Genomic DNA, 13,577 nt, shown 5'->3' with positions numbered 1-13,577 from the left:
GCCCCAGCCCAGAGCCCCCTCCTGCACCCTGAACCCTCATTTCTGGCCCCACCCAGAGCCACACCCCCATTTAGAGCCTTCACCCTCTCCTGCACCCCAACCCCCTGCCCGAGCGCAGTGAAAATGAGTGAGGGTGGGGGAGAATGAGCCACCGAGTGAGGGGGAAATGTAGTGAGCAGGGGACGAGGCCTTGGGGCAGGAGTGGGGCTAGGGTGTTTGGTTTTGTGCCAATAGGAAGTTGGCAACCCTACTCTCTACTGTTGCATGCCTGCACATGCGTGAGAGAAGAACATACAAAACAATACCTATTGCTGATAAGAGAGGTCAATAATGGGTACTACTGAATACATCCAAGACACCTAGAGGGACATTTCTACTATGTTTCCATTGTACCTGTATGTAAGGTAATTATTTATTATATTGCAGTAGTGCCTGGAGATCCCTCCTTAGGTCAAAGATCCACCGTGCTAGTCACTATACAAACAGATTATGAGATAGTCCTGTCCTAAAACTCAGTTTATATTGGAAACAAGATAGACAAATGGTTAAGGGGGAAAAGATATTGGACATAATCCTTTTATAAAAGTTTTAGACACTACTCACCCATTTCCTTTTCTCTGAGGAAGGTGTTGAGCTTGCCAAGCTGCATGCCTTTGTTTTATTACTGGTAGTCTTAGAACAAGAAGGTTGAAAGAATATAATTGAGACACAAACAAGGGGGAAATCATCAGGTGATTATAACATTTTTAATTTTATGCTGTATTCATTTTTAAGTACACATTTGCTACACAACTAAAGTCTGAGAAATTTGTTTGTCAAGAATCAAGAGTGATGTACTTATATTCATTTTCTCCTCACACACATCATTCCTTTTTCCAAAAGCCTCCCAGTGCCTATAATCACCTTCAGAGAATGCCATAAACTCTGCTAGCCATATTTCTGCACTTTTCCAAACTACTCCCACTTTGAGGAGCCTGTATAACACCATTTGATGGCTCTCTCCCTCACTTCATCCCTCCTAAATTCTGAGTGAGAAAACTTGCTGGTTTGAAGAAAACTTGTTGCCAAGAAGGCCAATGGCATTTTGGGATGTGTATATATAGGGGCATTGCCAGCAGATCGAGAGATGTGATCATTCCCCTCTATTCGACATTGGTGAGGCCTCATCTGGAGTACCGTGTCCAGTTTTGGGCCCCACACTACAAGAAGGATGTGGAAAAATTGGAGAATGTCCAGTGGAGGGCAACAAAAATTATTAGGGGATTGGAACACATGACTAATGAGGAGAGGCTGATGAGGGAACTGGGGTTGTTTAGTCTGCGGAAGAGAAGAATGAGGGGGGATTTGATAGCTGCTTTCAACTACCTGAAAGGGGGTTCCAAAGAGGATGATCTAGACTGTTCTCAGTGATAGCAGATGACAGAACAAGGAGTAATGGTCTCAAGTTGCAGTGGGGGAGGTTTAGGTTGGATATTAGGAAAAAAAATTTCACTAGGAGGGTGGTGAAACACTGGAATGCGTTACCTAGGGAGGTGGTGGAATCTCCTTCCTTAGATACTGGTTTGTTAGTAGCATAGCACACAGCCACCAACACAAATAAAGTAAAATCCACAAAAGGTTGGGAGATGATTTTGACTGTGTGCGCAAGCGTGGTCAAACAGGGGTTGTGGCCATTAGAATCTACATTTAGCTTGTTGGACTATGATTTTCTTAAGTGATTTGCTGAAAAAAACATCTAAAAATCAATCACTGATTACAGGCATGTTACCATCACTGGGAATCTACTCATAATATTGGTCATTGATAGAGTAAAACAAAAGGTTTTCTCTTCCCCGCCCCACCCCACTCTCCTGCTGGTAATAGCTTATCTAAAGTGATCACTCTCCTTACAATGTGTATGATAATCAAGGTGGGCCATTTCCAGCACAAATCCAGGGTTTAACAAGAACGTGGGGGGGGGAGGGGAGAGGAAAAAACAAGGGGAAATGGGTTACCTTGCATAATGACTTAGCCACTCCCAGTCTTTAGTCAAGCCTAAGTTAATTGTATCCAATTTGTAAATGAATTCCAATTCAACAGTCTCTCGCTGGAGTCTGGTTTTGAAGTTTTTTTGTTGTAATATCGCAACTTTCATGTCTGTAATCGCGTGACCAGAGAGATTGAAGTGTTCTCTGACTGGTTTATGAATGTTATAATTCTTGACATCCGATTTGTGTCCATTTATTCTTTTACATAGAGACTGCCCCTCTGCCATGTACATTGGTCAAACTGGACAGTCTACATAAAATTAACTTAGGCTTGAATAGAGACTGGGAGTGGCTAGGTCATTATGCAAGGTAACCCATTTCCCCTTGTTTTTTCCTACCCCCCCTCCCCCCCCCGCGCACAGACGTTCTTGTTAAACCCTGGATTTGTGCTGGAAATGGCCCACCTTGATTATCATACACATTGTAAGGAGAGTGATCACTTTAGATAAGCTATTACCAGCAAGAGAGTGGGGTGGGGCGGGGGAGAGAAAACCTTTTGTAGTGGTAAACACCCATTTTTTCATGCTTTGTGTGTATAAAAAGATCTTCTATACTTTCCACAGTATGTATCCGATGAAGTAAGCTGTAGCTCATGAAAGCTTATGCTCAAATAAATTGGTTAGCCTCTAAAGTGCCACAAGTACTCCTTTACTTGTTAAAATATTGGCAGCACATCACTGGCTCCTAATCTAAAAAAAATGAGGATCACTACTCTGCCTTCGGCTGATCTAGGAGATAAACACTGCTTTCTGATTGACAATTTCTCTAGGAAAAAAATGCATATACCAAGAGGAAAGCCTCTCTGACAAGTTCTATACCTAAACTGCTCACAGCCTTCCTGAAAATCAGGAGTGAAACTTAAAAGAAGCTCACTGAGTCACTCTTGTTACTGCCCTCATGACCCTATCTTTCCTCTCAGCCACTGATTCACTCCTCTGACTATTAAGCATCTGCTAAGCAATTGAAACTCTGCTTTAAAAGTACGTTATTTTCACAAGAGTATTAGTTTTCTTACCTTGTTATCCAAGGCATCCGAACTTCCCTCCTTTTGCTTAGACTTCTTGGATTTCTTTTTGGACATCTCAAATTCCTAAAGAAAGTAATGTTAATCAATATTATTTCAAAATTATCTTTCCACTTCTTGCCAAATACATGTAATTTAATCTTTAGCAGCTGCATCAAATGTGATTGTGGGGAGAAAAATACTTTAGACTTAACTTTCCTCTCCCTGAATTCATCCTCATGAGTTCTCATTTTTTTCCTATTTACACTTAACAGAACAATAAAAGCAGACCTCTAGTAGAGCTGGATTCTAAGATCTCACTTTAACACTAGAGAAATACGGGGGAGGGGGGCAAGAGAAACAAAAAAACACCTATCACAACACACGCTTCTCTCTGGGGGGAGAGAGCGCAAATGACGAGATAACTGGCTCTGAGGATGAGGGGAAAGCGGTGGACGTGTTGTTCCTTGACTTTAGCAAAGCTTTTGACACAGTCTCCCACAGTATTCTTGCCAGCAAGTTAAAGAAGTATGGGCTAGATGGACGGACTATAAGGTGGATAGAAAGATGGCTAGATTGTCGGGTATCAAGTGGAGTGCCCCAAAGGTCGGTCCTCAGGCCAGTTTTGTTCTTTATCTTCATAAATGATCTGGAGGATGGTGTGGATTGCACCCTCAGCAAGTTTGCAAATGACACTAAACTGGGAGGAGTGGTAGATACACTGGAGGGTAGGGATAGGATACAGAGGGCCCTAGACAAATTAGAGGATTGGGCCAAAAGAAATCTGATGAGGTTCAACAAGGACAAGTGCAGAGTCCTGCACTTAGGACGGAAGAAACCCATGCACTGCTACAGACTAGGGACCGAATGGCTCGGCAGCAGTTCTGCAGAAAAGGACCTAGGGGTTACAGTGGATGAGAAGCTGGATATGAGTCAACAGTGTGCCCTTGTTGCCAAGAAGGCCAATGGCATTTTGGGATGTGTATATATAGGGGCATTGCCAGCAGATCGAGGGATGTGATCATTCCCCTCTATTCGACATTGGTGAGGCCTCATCTGGAGTACCGTGTCCAGTTTTGGGCCCCACACTACAAGAAGGATGTGGAAAAATTGGAGAATGTCCGGTGGAGGGCAACAAAAATGATTAGGGGACTGGAACATATGACTAATGAGGAGAGGCTGATGAGGGAACTGGGGTTGTTTAGTCTGCGGAAGAGAAGAATGAGGGGGGATTTGATAGCTGCTTTCAACTACCTGAAAGGGGGTTCCAAAGAGGATGGATCCAGACTGTTCTCAGTGATAGCAGACGACAGAACAAGGAGTAATGGTCTCAAGTTGCAGTGGGGGAGATTTAGGTTGGATATTAGGAAAAAAATTTTCACTAGGAGGGTGGTGAAACACTGGAATGCGTTACCTAGGGAGGTGGTGGAATCTCCTTCCTTAGATATTTTTAAGGTCAGGCTTAACAAAGCCCTGGCTGGGATGATTTAGTTGGGGATTGGTCCTGCTTTGAGCAGGGGGTTGGACTAGATGACCTCCTGAGGTCCCTTCCAACCCTGATATTCTATGAAATGACATGAAAGATGTTAGACAAATTATTAATGCATTATTGGAAGGCACTCTGGTACTATGGTGATGAGCATGGTATAACAAAGTAAAAAAGAGCTTCCATGTCTTCAATTACACAAATACCTTGTTCTTGTGAACATTTCACAAGTTTGTGGAGCTGGTCCTCCATTTTTCTTCTCTCTCCTTTTATCTGTTGCTGCCTTATGAACTTATTGCAAAGAAGAAAATTATCACTGTTGAGCTGTGTAGCTGTGAAATCACTATTTTATTCCCCTCCTAATTTCTTCTCCATTCCACTCTTCCAGTGGAATCTTGTAGGACTGCATTAAAGCTACATCCCTGAAGTATGCACAGAGAGAGGGACCAACTGATCCTAGAAGAGTGATCTTTTTGAATGCAGCAAGCATGAAGCACAGGCTGTGAGAGGTGGCCAAGTTGCCCAGAAAAACCTTTGATCCAGGACCCCATCCCTAAGCATACGGGGGGGGGGGGGGGTTGCTATATTAGGTAGGGGAAGAATGCATGGGAAAATAAAAATCCAGTGGAAGTAGAAGCTCCTTGCACCCAGCAACCCAAACTGCACAATCTGGCATTTAGTTGGAATAGTGGTAAAACTAGTTTCAAAGATCAAGGACTTTTCAGACCCCTCCCCACTAGGAAAAAAAAAAATTAAGAAAAAGGACATTTTCAGGTAAGGTAGGCCTAAAAAGTTTGATTTCAGGATGGGTGGGAAACTTGTTTGTAATGTTAATAAAAACATTTTCATTAATTTTAAAAGAATTTTTGATCATAAAACGTTTTTCGTTTAGATTTAAAGTTCCCCTAAAATATTAGTGAACCAAATATGAGAGAAAGCTTTGATGCACAAGAACTGAAATGTGCAACTGATTTGTGTTAGTTTCATCATCATATATAACTTAAAAGAAAAATGCAAACCGAAATTAAATCAGAAAAAGCAAATTAAATTTTTAACTCCGATAAACTTAGGTGTTCTTAAAAAGACACATAATGACATTTTTCTAACAAACAGTCTAACTCAATTTATTTATTTGGCCTATGCAATCCAGTCAAGCCAAGCCACAGCATTCTTATCAGCAATGTTCAAGGCACAAAGACCATCAAAAAGTTGAGTTATTTTGTAGTCCTCAACAACGTGTATCATGGTTTGTGGCTGCCCACGCTGATATAGCGGACTGTTTCTAAAACACCACTAAATTCTGCTGCAGCACAAATTCCATGTCCAGTACAAAACCAGCTAAGAAATCTCCACTGCCTTTGTGGTAAATAAAACACAGGTTGATGCTGAGTGGAGTCCGAGACAAGATAATTATTTGTCAGTCTGTCTGCGGACCATGAAGCTTGCCACGTGTCTTTGACTGTAAATCCCTCACCCGGTAAACTTATCCGTAATGGGTGCTGTGAGGGCAGATGATCATGTGGTGGATTAAACAAGTCTTTAATTAATGGTAGATGTGGCATATCACACAATTTTGTTATGAGCTTTGCTACACTTTCCACTCTATGAACAGTGAGTGGAGCAATATTGCAGAGAACTGGTAACTATAGTAGAGGAGTAGATTTAAGTGTGCCTGAAATAATATGCTGTATGTAATGTTGATCATCCTTGTATGAGACAAGTAAGCCCAATAAAGTCATATCAGTAGATCATCTAGTGTCACCTGTCTATCACAGGCCACTAACACCACCCAGCAACCCAAATCACACCAAAGTATTACAATCCTCAGCAGACCAAGCCCCTGGATGCCACAGGTAAAGAACTGCAGGACCAAGGTACACCAATGCCCTGTGATGACAGGGAAATGATTCCAGACGATCGGGGCAAGCAATCTACACCCCATGCTACAGAAGAAGGCAAGCCCCCGCCCCCTACTCCATGGTCATTGCCTATCTGACCTAGAGGAAAATTCCTACTCAGCGCCACATATGGTGCTCAGTTAGACCCCAAGCATGTGGGCAAGAACCAGCCTAACACTTTCAGGCTTATTATTATTATCACCATAGAGCCTAGGAGCCCTATTCATGGACCAGTACCCATTGTCATAGGCACTGTTCAAACACAGAACAAAAGATGGTCTCTGTCCCAAATAGCATACAATCTAAGTAAGAGACAACAGCTGGAAAAAGGCAGACCGATGGGAGAGTACAAGTAAATAATGAGAAAATATTGGTCAAGTTGTGTTTGTTTTTTTGTAGGCATCACGGCAAAGAAGTTTTAAGGAGGGTTTTGAAGGAGCATATGGATGTTTACAGGCAGCTCTTCTCAAGCATGAAGCTCAGTACGGGATACAGCACAAAGCTGATTGTTTTAAGAGTGAACAAATGGGCGATGGAGGCTGGCCTTCGAAGAAACGCCACCTGGAATGGGTGCGTCAGGTCCGTCAGTACTTACTATCCAAGAGCTATTCAGTAGGGTGACTAGTCGCTGTCAGGACAGAAACTGAGAACTTACCTAAACCCCTTTGCACCTCGCAGGTCAGTATCCTTGTTCCTAGTGCACCTACGATCGTGGCACCCACGCCAAAGAAAGGGAAGCAGAGAGAACTCCAGCCCGAGAACAGCTCGTTGCCGCCCCCCGCCCGCAGCAGCTCCAGCTGCTCCCCAGCCCCACCCCACCCCCTATGTTTACAGCAGCAGCAGCGGGGGCGGGATACCTCACAGACCCCGCGGGCAGCCTCCCTGCCACCCCCAGGAAATGCCCCATCCAGCCCCAGAGAACCACACGGCCCCTATCCCTCAGAGGAGGGGCAGCCAGCCACTCGCCCCCCGAGCAAGCGAGCGAGCCTCTCTCCCAGCCAGCCCAAGGCAGAGGCTGGGGAACACAGACATCCCCGCAAACACAGCCCGGAGCTCTACTCACTGTGACGCCGTCTAGCCAAGGCCCAACGCAGACCTCATCCCACTGGCATTCTGGGCAGCGTAGTCTTCTCACTGCGCCTTTTGGCCGCTGGAGTCATTTGAACGTCACGCTCCCTGCCACGGGAGGGCAGTTGTTTGCTTTGGTCCCGGTGTATTCTGGGTAGTGTAGTTTTTTGCAGATATGCATCTCAGGAAGCGTAGTTTTTATTGGCGGGGCCCGAACAACGGCAGCCCGCCCCCTTGCGGCGAGTCGGCGCGGCCGTCTGCCCAGTGAGAGGAAGCGAGCAGGGAACAGCGCCCTCTCCCCTTCCCTGCGGTCAGGAGAGGCGTTTGCGGCTTCTGCTCGCGCTCCGCTCGCCAGCCCAGTAGTTCCGTGCTGTGTGTGGGGAAGATGGCGGCTGAGGAGGCTGTAGTGGCAGCGCTGGCCCGGCTGCCCCCCGAACAGGAGGAGCAGCAGCAGGAGGAGGAGGCGGCGGCTGGAGAGATCAGTAAGGGAGCGGCTGTGGGTGGGTGGGTGCGTGGGGAGGGCAGCCTGCGGTCTGGGGACAGAGCTGTGGAAGAAAGACACCCCCCCGGGCCATAGGGGCGGGCGGGGGGCTGGGCGCCGGGGTGCCATAGCAGCAGCATCCCCACCAAGCCCGGGCATGGGAGTCAGGACTCCTGGGTCCTGCTGCTTCCCCGGCTGCCGGGAAGATACTGCCACCTGCGAGCCGGGCCGGCTCATGGTGGTGAAACGCAACGCCTCACCCGCCCCTGGTAGGTGGATAACCTGTGTTATTCCTACACTGCCAGTTCTCTCCTGCCTCTGGGACACTACTGGAGCCCATTGATGGAGCTGCCTCCTGCTCACAATCTCAGGGGTGTGATGCCCCGTCCTGGGGCGGAATTTCAGATGGGGGGGCAACTTTAACCATGATTCTGGGGTGAGTTAGGCACCTGAAAACTGTAGGTGTTTTGCAGATAATAACTTAGAAATTAGCTGGCAGGAGCATTGTATCTAATTCCTATGTAAAGAAGGAAAATTAAATAAATATTATACTCATTCAGCTGTAGTAGTAACATGTTCTGACATCTTCTGTCAAGTCACTTAAGAGACACTGGTTAGGTTCAAAATATTAATGTATGGTATATTCTTACTTTATTATTAACTCTTGAATACAACAGTTGAAAGAGTTGTAGAAAAATCTAGATTCCTTTCTGCCATTTAGACTTCTTACTCTTTGCAGTTCACCAAGCTTGAAATAGGTCATTTAACTTTTGAAAACATCCTACTAGGGCAAGGCTCTGTGAGTTTATACTGCAACTGCCTGGGGCTCTAAGGGTGTTACCATACCACAAATAATAGACTAGAAACTTACCTTAAACAAGAGTGAAACTGACACTTTCAGGTCTTTTTCACAGTATTGTCAAACCCTAATGTTCAAAAATTATGAGATTGGCTTAAAAATCATGAGAGTATGTAAAAATAATAGATTTGGTGTTCTTTTTGTTAGTCTTTGGCTTTTGCACCCTCAAGGGTGCACTGGGATCACATTTTGAAGCTATCTCCACAGCCACGAGGGCTAGAAACTTACTTTTTCTTTATGAATGAAGGCTGAAATCATCACATATCCTTTGACTCCAGGAGCTGGGGTTTCAAGGAAAACAAGGACAAAATCATGAGAGCTGGCAACACTGCTTTCACTTCTGTCTAAAGGCTCGTTACTTTTAAAAAGGCTCTTAAACACAACACTACAATGATTGAGTTGCACTTCTCACAGGAGAATTTTTAAAACTAAACACTAAGAAAATTCCACATTTTAAAGTTGAGGGTGGAAAATTAGTCTTCTGAGTTATATCAGGGTCACTGCAGGCAGGAAAGGAAAATAAACAGGCACAGGAGTTCTTTCTCTTGAAAAAATATTGGCGGTTCAAACCTTCCAGTTCTTAATCAGGGAAAACTTCTATTGCCATCAGTGCCTCCACTCACAGATATTAACATTACACAATGAACATGTGATAACATGTGGTCAGTAACTATACACTTCATACCTAAATATCTGAGCCATCTTATCCAGAATTATACATCTTATATGCATTGGCTCAGGGACTACACTTTCTGCCATAGTCTGAGCAGTGCTGAACACAGATAGTGCCCAGTGAATTATACAAATAATGACAATAATCGTCTACTTTATGGACTCTGTGGCTGCAATTTCTGTGTTCTTTGTCCTGCAGTTGGCCTGAATACAGCTGAAACCCTAAGCATTTGAGGCATAAGCATATCCGATACTCATGTGACACTTACTCTTTCCTTTCCTCAAACTCAGAACAAAAAATGACAAAACAAAATGGTTTTCAGTTAAAATGTAAGATTTCACAGCAGCTATTGCTCTACAACCCAGCCTGGGGCAGAACCTGCCACCCTCTCAGGGTTAAGTGTTCTCCTCTCATCTGAATATAAGAACGGCCATACTGGGTCAGACCAAAGGTCCGTCTAACCTACTTTTCTGTCTTCTGACAGTGGCTAATGCCAGGTGCCCCAGAGGGAATGAACAGAATAGGTAATCATCAAGTGATCCATTCCCTGTCGCTCATTCCCAGGTTCTGGCAAACAGAGGCTAGGGACACCATCCCTGCCTGTCCTGGCTAATAGTCATTGATGAACCTATCCTCCATGAATTTATCTAGTTCTTTTTTAAACCCTGTTATAATCTTGGCCTTCACAACATCCTCTGGCAAAGAGTTCCACAGGTTGTCTGTGCATTGTGTGAAGAAATACTTCCTTTTGTTTGCTTTTAAGCCTGCTTCCTATTAATTTCACGTGGTGACCCCTAGTTCTTGTGTTATGAGAAGGAGTAAATAACACTTCCTTATTTTCTTTCTCCACACCAGTCATGATTTTATAGACCTCTATCATATCCCCCTAAGTTGTCTCTTTTCCAAGCTGAAAAGTCCCAATCTTATTAATCACTCCCCATACGGAAGCTGTTCTATACCCCTAATCATTTTTGTTGGCCTGACTCTTGTTCTCTTTCTTCATCCTTCCTGACCTCTGTGCTGCTTCTGATGCTGTCAACCATGACATCCTTCCCAATAGCCTGGGACCATTTGCTGAACGGTCAGAGAGCTAGCCTTCTTGGTTTTGCTCTCATCTAGCCGACAATCCGAGTCTCTTTTTTTCCCCCCTTCCCAGCATTCAGCAGAGAGAGAGACTGGTCCAGTGGATAGGGAGCTAGCCCTGAGAGACCTGCGTTCTACTTCCCTGTGGATTTCCTGTCTGACTCAGGCCAGTGCCTTAGGGACAGAGTTTCAAAGGTCTTGAGGCACCCAAAGATGCAGGTTAGGTTTACAAAGCACCACTTTTGAAAATACCACTAGGTGCCTAAATACCTTTGAAAATCTGGCCCTTAATCTCTCTGTGCCTCAATGCCCCATCTGTACAATGGGAATAACAGCACTGCTCTACCTCACAAAGAGTATGTGAGGAGAAATAGGTTAGACATTGTGAGATGCTCAGATCCTATGGTGATGGGGCCACATAATTACCACAGGTAGGGTGGGAACTTCTCTAAATCACTGCTGTCTCTTCGCTTGGTTTTGACCCCTTCTTTTCACCTATCCCCCTCACATCTCCCTCTTTTCTGAATGTAACCTTGGCTCAGACTTCTGAGCCTCCTGTGTTCTCTCTTCAACACCATTCTCCTCCTCTTCCCCCCCCCCCCCCACACACACAGAGGGAATCCTGTTTTCAGGCTCATCTCATGCCTTCCAGATCCTTAATTTAAATTACCAGCACTTTCTTATCTTAATTCCCCCTGCCTCTGTTTATAAACAAAATACGACTCCCTGCCCCAAGGGAACAGACTGGGAGCAGCACTTCTCTTCTGCAGAACTCACATTCCACATTCAGGCTGTGCTGCAGTTAAGAACTCTGCCTGGGGCTAGGATGTGCACTGTGAGCAGCCCTGTACAAAACTCAGGGGCGAGGCAGGAGACCTCCTCCTGCCCTCCCTAAATGGTGCTGTGAATACTGTGTCAGAATATTCCCAACAGACAGGGATGCTTTTGCTGTACTACTCAGTATAAAGCTCTGGAGAGCAAGTTTGAATGGACCCTGCCATTCAGAATAGCCCTGTCCTTTGTGAGGAGGTAACATCCGTCATGTATTTGAGTTCTTTGTCTTTTTACACTGGTCAAAAAGGCATTTAAACTAACTGGAACGCTTTGAGCTTACAACACCAGTTTACCTTGCATCTGTTACACGCACTAACCTTTCCAGTTGCTGGTGGTAGTTGGTTGGAACACGTGTGACAAGAGGCCAAACTTTCTGTTGTCCTGAATCATCGGTTGCAAGGCCAACAGTGTGATCATCTAGTCTGACCTCCAGTACAACATAGGCCATTGGACTTTCCCAAAATAATTTCTAGAGCAGATCTCTTAGACAATCATGCAATCTTCATTTAAAAATCACCAGTAATGGAAAATCCACCAAGACTTTTGTAAATTGTTCCAATAGTTAATTGCCCTCACTGTTAACATTTTACACATGATGTCCAATCTGAATTATTTAACTTCAACTTCCAGCCATTGGATCATGTTATACCTTTCTCTGCTAGACTGAAGAGCTCATTATCAAAGGCCTTGTCTACACTGGCAAGTTTCTGCACAGTAAAGCAGCCTTCTGCGCTGTAACTCCCAAGATGTACACATTGCCAAGCCACTTAGTGCGTAGAAACTGCGCAGTTGTAGCACTTTAAAAAAAAAATCACCCCAAGAAGAGGCATACAGCTTTCTGCGCTGGGGCGCCAGTGTAGACACTGTGGTGGTTACAGCACTGCAGGAGGTGTCCCAAAATGCCTGTTCTCACCTCTTGTCATCAGTTTGAACTCTACTGCCCTGCCCTCTGGTGACCAACCATCATCCCCACCCAAAATTCCTTTGGAAATTTGAAAGTCCCCTTCCTGTTTGCTGGTGATGTGTGCAGTGGTCTCAGCGCATCTTTCCAGGTGGCCATGCCTGCTCCACGCACCAGGCGATCGCACTCTTGGAGCAATGCCGAGCTGCTGGACCTCATCAGCATTTGGGGAGAGGAGGCTCTCCAGTCCCAACTGAGCTCCAGACGTAGGAATTATGACACCTACCGACAGATTTCACAGTGTATGACAGAAAGGGGCCATGACTGGGACACATTGCAGTGCAGAGTCAAAGTGAAGGAGCTGCGGAACGCTTACGAGAAGGCATGAGAGGCAAACCGCCGCTCCGTGGCTGGGCCCACGAGCTGTTGGTTCTACAAAGAGCTGGACGCGATACTTGGCAGCAACCCCATGTTAATTGCAAAGACCACTGTGGATACTTCATTGGCTCGCATGCCAGTCAAGAGTGGACTGAGCCAGGAGGAGGAAATCTTGGATGAGGATGTGGATGGGAAAGGGGACCCAGAGGCAGAGGATGACTCGGAGGCCAGAGATGCATGCAGCCAGGAGCTCTTTTCTACCTCGGAGGAGATTAGCCTGCCACAGCTGTCAGAGATTGGCAAAGTGCAAACAGGAGAGGAGGCCCCTGGTAAGTGGATCTGATTTTGGGAATTGCTGAAGCAAGCTGTTGGGGGAAGGAGGATTGCAGGAAGCAGGCTTGTCTCCCACCGCATGCCTAGTCTGAGCGGCAGAACAGGCTACTGATTGACTCCCTTACGTCACAGGAATCTCCCTTAGAGATCTCCAGGAAACTCTCGTGGAGATACTGGGCAATCAGCTGCCGCAGGTTCTTCGGCAGAGCTGCTTTGTTTCTTTCCCCATTAACTAAAGTGACTTTCCCACCCCACTCTGCCATCACGGCTGGGGAGGGAAGGGGAACCATTGCTGCATACAGGCAAGCCGCATAGGGGCTAGGGCGGAAGCCGTAGGCTTGGAGAAGATCCTCCCTTGATTCCCTGCTCATCCTAAGCAGCAATATATGATCACATCCTGCGGAAAGTCTGGGGACAGGAATGATTATCAGGCCGCCCCACTACGGTGCTGGCTCTCCCCAAGAGCCACATGCCCAGTGTATAGCAGGGTCAGGGAAGAGTGATTTACCCTGCCCCTGCAGCTACTCACCATTTTGGGGGTCTTGTGGCTCAT

The 13,577-nt window shown here is 45.7% G+C and overlaps 2 protein-coding genes across 9 annotated transcripts in view; one reads left to right on the top strand and one right to left on the bottom strand.

Annotated features, from left to right (window-relative positions):
- SWT1 (SWT1 RNA endoribonuclease homolog) overlaps positions 1-7,614 on the bottom strand; it is a 71,348-nt gene extending 63,734 nt beyond the window's left edge. The window contains exons 1-3 of one of the 3 annotated variants that reach the window (XM_084636817.1): positions 7,478-7,614; positions 3,043-3,117; positions 604-672 (exon numbers count right to left, since the gene is read on the bottom strand). In XM_084636817.1, coding sequence (XP_084492943.1) covers positions 604-672; positions 3,043-3,108 — 135 coding nt within the window. In that variant the 5' untranslated portion in view covers positions 3,109-3,117; positions 7,478-7,614. Of the gene's footprint in view, positions 1-603; positions 673-3,042; positions 3,118-7,069; positions 7,213-7,477 lie in introns of those variants that run through there. The other 2 variants (XM_084636815.1, XM_084636816.1) reach the window with 2 other exon arrangements.
- A 119-nt stretch (positions 7,615-7,733) lies between these two features.
- Positions 7,734-13,577, top strand: part of TRMT1L (tRNA methyltransferase 1L) — a 63,210-nt gene continuing 57,366 nt past the window's right edge. For 4 of the 6 annotated variants that reach the window (XM_084636822.1, XM_084636825.1, XM_084636824.1 and 1 more), the window contains exon 1: positions 7,734-7,964. In XM_084636822.1, coding sequence (XP_084492948.1) covers positions 7,868-7,964 — 97 coding nt within the window. In that variant the 5' untranslated portion in view covers positions 7,734-7,867. The remainder of the gene's footprint in view (positions 7,965-13,577) is intronic. The other 2 variants (XM_084636826.1, XM_084636823.1) reach the window with 2 other exon arrangements.

This window comes from Lepidochelys olivacea, assembly GCF_965140295.1.
Source record: "Lepidochelys olivacea isolate rLepOli2 genome assembly, chromosome: 8".
In the NCBI taxonomy this organism is placed as follows: domain Eukaryota; kingdom Metazoa; phylum Chordata; order Testudines; family Cheloniidae; genus Lepidochelys; species Lepidochelys olivacea.
Note: the sequence above shows the minus strand (reverse complement) of the source record. Positions and strands in the feature narration are given on the sequence as shown.